At 50.6% G+C, this 4,376-nt stretch overlaps 1 protein-coding gene across 1 annotated transcript in view; it reads left to right on the top strand.

Moving 5' to 3' along the window:
* The window catches only part of LOC119591706 (pollen-specific leucine-rich repeat extensin-like protein 1), a 10,898-nt gene that overhangs the window by 5,561 nt on the left and 961 nt on the right, over positions 1-4,376 (top strand). Inside the window, exons 6-7 of the mRNA XM_037940453.1 lie at positions 5-352; positions 707-864. Coding sequence (XP_037796381.1) covers positions 5-352; positions 707-864 — 506 coding nt within the window. The remainder of the gene's footprint in view (positions 1-4; positions 353-706; positions 865-4,376) is intronic.

Genomic DNA, 4,376 nt, shown 5'->3' with positions numbered 1-4,376 from the left:
TCCCGTGGCCCCGCCCGTAGACCCAAGTTCGAGTCAGCGAGAGTGAGCGGTAAAGTGCGCGCAAACCGCCCGTCGGTGACCGGGCGGCGCCCCTCGTCCTTGGCCTCGTACCGCACGCCCACGCCTACCACGGCGCCCACCACGACCACCCGTAGGTCTTATGACAGCCGCGTGCCCTCGGGCAGCGCGCCGCGCCGCCAGTACGTGCGGACGCACTCGGCGGCGGGACCCGACGAGGCGCCCGTGTACCGCACCTCCACCAAGGCGTACCGCGCGCCCTCCTCGCTGTACCACGTACGCGCGCCCACTACCACCGTAACGGCGCCCGCGCAGCCGGACTTCATACAATCCGGTGAGACTGGCAGCTGATATGCCGCCCTTAAATTGCTTCAACTTTTAGCTATTACTTTCTTTGTTATCGTTTAAAACTGTATATTAGTCATGTCTTTATAGTTCTTTGTACATTTCCTTCAAAATCAACACCGATCTTACCCCATTAACAAAACAGGAAGCTTAACATGTCATTTCTCTTATAACATTTTTACGGCAACGTGAACTATACCCACTTCCCTCACGATCTCCCAATCACGATTGCCATGCACCTTCACCCTTTGCTATTTTCCTCGTAATCCCCTCTCGCCATTAAACTCACTTCCCCCCAACGGCGAATTCCATGCACGTCCTCACCCGCCCCGCCTTCTGCCAGATCCCAACATCTACGTGCCGCACGAGTACGACGAGGAGGCCATCCCCGGCGAGGCGGGCGTCGACTTCCCCAACTACGACGAGGTCCCTGACACGTCCTTCACCTGCAACGCCCAGGAGCATCCGGGACTCTACGCCGATACGGAAGCGCAGTGCCAGGTCAGTGCCAGATTGGAGGGTTGGTGGGGAGAGATTACATTGACAAAGATGCGCAATGTGAGGGTGGCAATGTCAACAAAGATGCGCAGTGCCAGGATAGTACTAAGGAATGGGTGAGGGGTGGAGTGTAAACAAATATGCGTAGTGCCAGGTCAGTACTGAGGAATGGGTGAGGGTTGGCAGTGCCAGCAAAGATACGCAGTGCCAGGTCAGTACTAATGAATGGGTGATGGGGTGCAGTGCCAACAAAGATGCGCAGTTCCAGGAATGGATGAAGGAACGGGACCAACAGAATTGTGCTGTACCATTTCAGTACTAAGGAATGGGTGAGAGTGGTCAGTGCCTACAAAGATTCGCAGTGCCAGGTCAGTACTAATGAATGGGTGAGGTTGGCAGTGCCAGCAATGATACGCAGTGCCAGGTCAGTACTAATGAATGGGTGAGGGTTGGCAGTGCCAGCAAAGATACGCGGTGCCAGGTCAGTACTAATGAATGGGTGAGGGTTGGCAATACTAACAAAGATTGCAGTGCCAGGTCAGTATAAAGAATGGGTGAGAGTGGTCAGTGCCAACAAAGATACGTAGTACCAGGTCATTACTAATGGATGAGTGGGGGTTGGCAATGCCAATAAAGATACGCAGTTTTAGATCATTACTAAGAAATGTGTGAGGGTTGGCAGTGCCAACAAATTTTCGCAGTGCCAGGTCAGGGATAAATGATGGGGTGCAGTGCCAAAAAAGATGCGCAGTTACAGGTCAGCACTAAGGAATGGGTGAAGGTTGTCAGTGCCAACAAAGATACGGTGCCAGGTCAGTACTAAGGAATGGGTGAGGGGCAGTGTCAACAAAGATACACATTACCAGTACTTTAGGAATGAGTGATGGGTTGCAGTGCTACCAAAGATGCGCATTTCCAGGTCAGCACTAAGAAAAGAGGGTTGGCAGTGCCAACAAAAATACACAGTACCAAGACGGTACTAAGGAATGGACGAGGGGTCAGGCCCAACAAAATTGTGCAGCACCAGTTCAGTACTAAGGAATGGTTGGGGGTTGTCAGTGCCAACAAAAATTACCAGTGCCAGGTCAATACTAAGTAATGGGTAAGGATTGGCAGTGCCAAAAATATGCGCAGTGCCAGGTCAGTACTAAGGAATGGATGCCAGTAAAGATACACATGACAAGTCAGTGCTCAGGAATAGGTGAAAGGGTTAGTGCTAACAAAGATGCGCAGTGCCAATTCGGTACCAAGGAAAGGGTGATGGGTACAGTGCCAACAGAGATGCGCAGTGCCAATTCGGTACTAAGGAAAGGGTGAGGGGTACAGTACCAACAAAGGTGCGCAGTTCCAGGTCAGTTCTAATGAATGGGTGAAGTGGGCGGTGCCAACAAATATGCGGAATACCAAGTCAGTTCTAAAGAATGGGTAAGGGGGGCAATGCCAAGAAAGAAGCGCAGGCAGGTTCAGTATAAGAAAGGTGATGGGTATAGTCCACAAGATCAGTACTAGTATTGGTGAAGGGGCAGTGCCAAAGATGTGCAGTAGTACTAAGGAGTGGGTGAGGGAGGGCAGTGCCAACGAAGATACGCAATGCCAGGTCAATACTGAGGAATGGGTGAGGGTTGGCAGTGCCAACAAAGATTCGCAGTGCCAGGTCAATACTAAGGGATGAGTGATGGGTGCAGTGCCAACAAAGATGGCGCAAGTTACGGAGGATGAGGTGGCGTGCCAACAAATTGTGCATGCCAGGCTAGTATTAATGAATGGGTGAGGGTTGGCAATGCCAACAAACATTCGCAGTGCCAGATCAGTACTAATGAATGGGTGAGGTTTGGCAGTGCCAACAAAGATTCGCAGTGCCAAGCTAATATTAATGAATGGGTGAGGGTTGCCAGTGTCAACAAAGATTCGCAATGCCAGGTCAGTACTAATGAATGGGTGAGGGTTGGCAGTGTCAACAAAGATTCGCAGTGCCAGGTGAGTACTAAGGAATGGGTGAGGGTTGGCAGTGCCAACAAAGATTCGCAGTACCAGGTTAGTATTAATGAATGGGTGAGGGTTGGCAGTGCCAACGAAGATACACAGTGCCAGGTCAGTACTAATGAATGGGTGAGGATTTGGCAGTGCAACAAAGAATCGCAGTGCCAGGTCAGAACTAATGAATGGGTGAGGGTTTGGCAGTGTCAACAAAGAATCGCAGTGCCAGGTGAGTATTAATGAATGGGTGAGGGTTGGCAGTGTCAACAAAGAATCGCAGTGCTAGGTCAGTACTAATGAATGGGTGAGGGTTGGCAGTGTCAACAAAGATTCGCAGTGCCAGGTGAGTACTAATGAATGGGTGAGGGTTGGCAGTGTCAACAAAGATTCGCAGTGCCAGGTCAGAACTAAGGAATGGGTGAGGATTTGGCAGTGCAACAAAGATTCGCAGTGCCAGGTGAGTACTAATGAATGGGTGAGGGTTGGCAGTGTCAACAAAGATTCGCAGTGCCAGGTCAGTACTAATAAATGAGTGGAGGTTGGCAGTGCTAATAAAGATACGCATTTTCAGATCAGTACTAATGAATGGGTGAGGGTTGGCAGTGCCAATAAAGATTCACAGTGCCAGGTGAGTACTAATGAATGGGTGAGAGTGGTCAGTGCCAACAAATTTATGCAGTGCCAGGTCAGGAATAAATGATGGGATGCAGTGCCAACAAAGATGCACAGTTACAGGTCAGCACTAAGGAATGGGTGAAGGTTGTCAGTGCCAACAAAGATTCGCAGTGCCAGGTGAGAACTAAGGAATGGGTGAGGGTTGGTAGTGCTAATAACGATGCGTAGTGCCAGTTCGGTACTAAGGAAAGGGTGAGGGGTACAGTACCAACAAAGATGCGCAGTTCCCTGTCAGTTCTAATGAATGGGTGAAGAGAGCGGTGCCAACAAATATGCGGAATACCAAGTCAGTTCTAAAGAATGGGTAAGGGGGACAATGCCAAGAAAGATTCGCAGTGCCAGGTCAGCACTAAGGAGTGGTTTAGGGGGCGGTATCAACAAAGATAAGCAGTGCCAAGTCAGTACTAAGGAATAGGTGAAGGACAACCAAAGATGCAAGTGCCAGGCCAGTACTAAGGAATGGTCGGGGGGGGGGGGCAGTGCCAACAGTGTGAGGTCAGTACTAAGGAATGAGTGAGGGGGAGAGATGACATCAACCAAAATATGATGTGCCATGGTGTATGTGTATGTGGGGGGGGGGGGCATCAAATCGTATCATAATAACGTAAGGAGGGGCAAAGATACGCAGTGCCAAGCCAGTACCAAGGATTGGTTGGGGGATGGGGGAGGTTCTATACCAATAAGCATGTGCCAACAGGTGATGGAGGTCGGGGGTTACACTCATACAGATGCACAGTCCCAAGTACAAAGAAGCAAAAGAGGGTGGGCAGACATTACACTACAGAAGCGAAGTATCAGTGGGTGCAGTGTGACGGGTCAGAGGCGGGGAGTGTAAGGGGAAAGGGGGGGGAAGAACTACACTT

Source organism: Penaeus monodon, chromosome 29 (assembly GCF_015228065.2).
Source record: "Penaeus monodon isolate SGIC_2016 chromosome 29, NSTDA_Pmon_1, whole genome shotgun sequence".
Lineage (NCBI taxonomy): Eukaryota > Metazoa > Arthropoda > Malacostraca > Decapoda > Penaeidae > Penaeus > Penaeus monodon.
The sequence above is the reverse complement of the archived record's forward strand: the minus strand, read 5'-3'. Positions and strand labels throughout refer to the sequence as shown.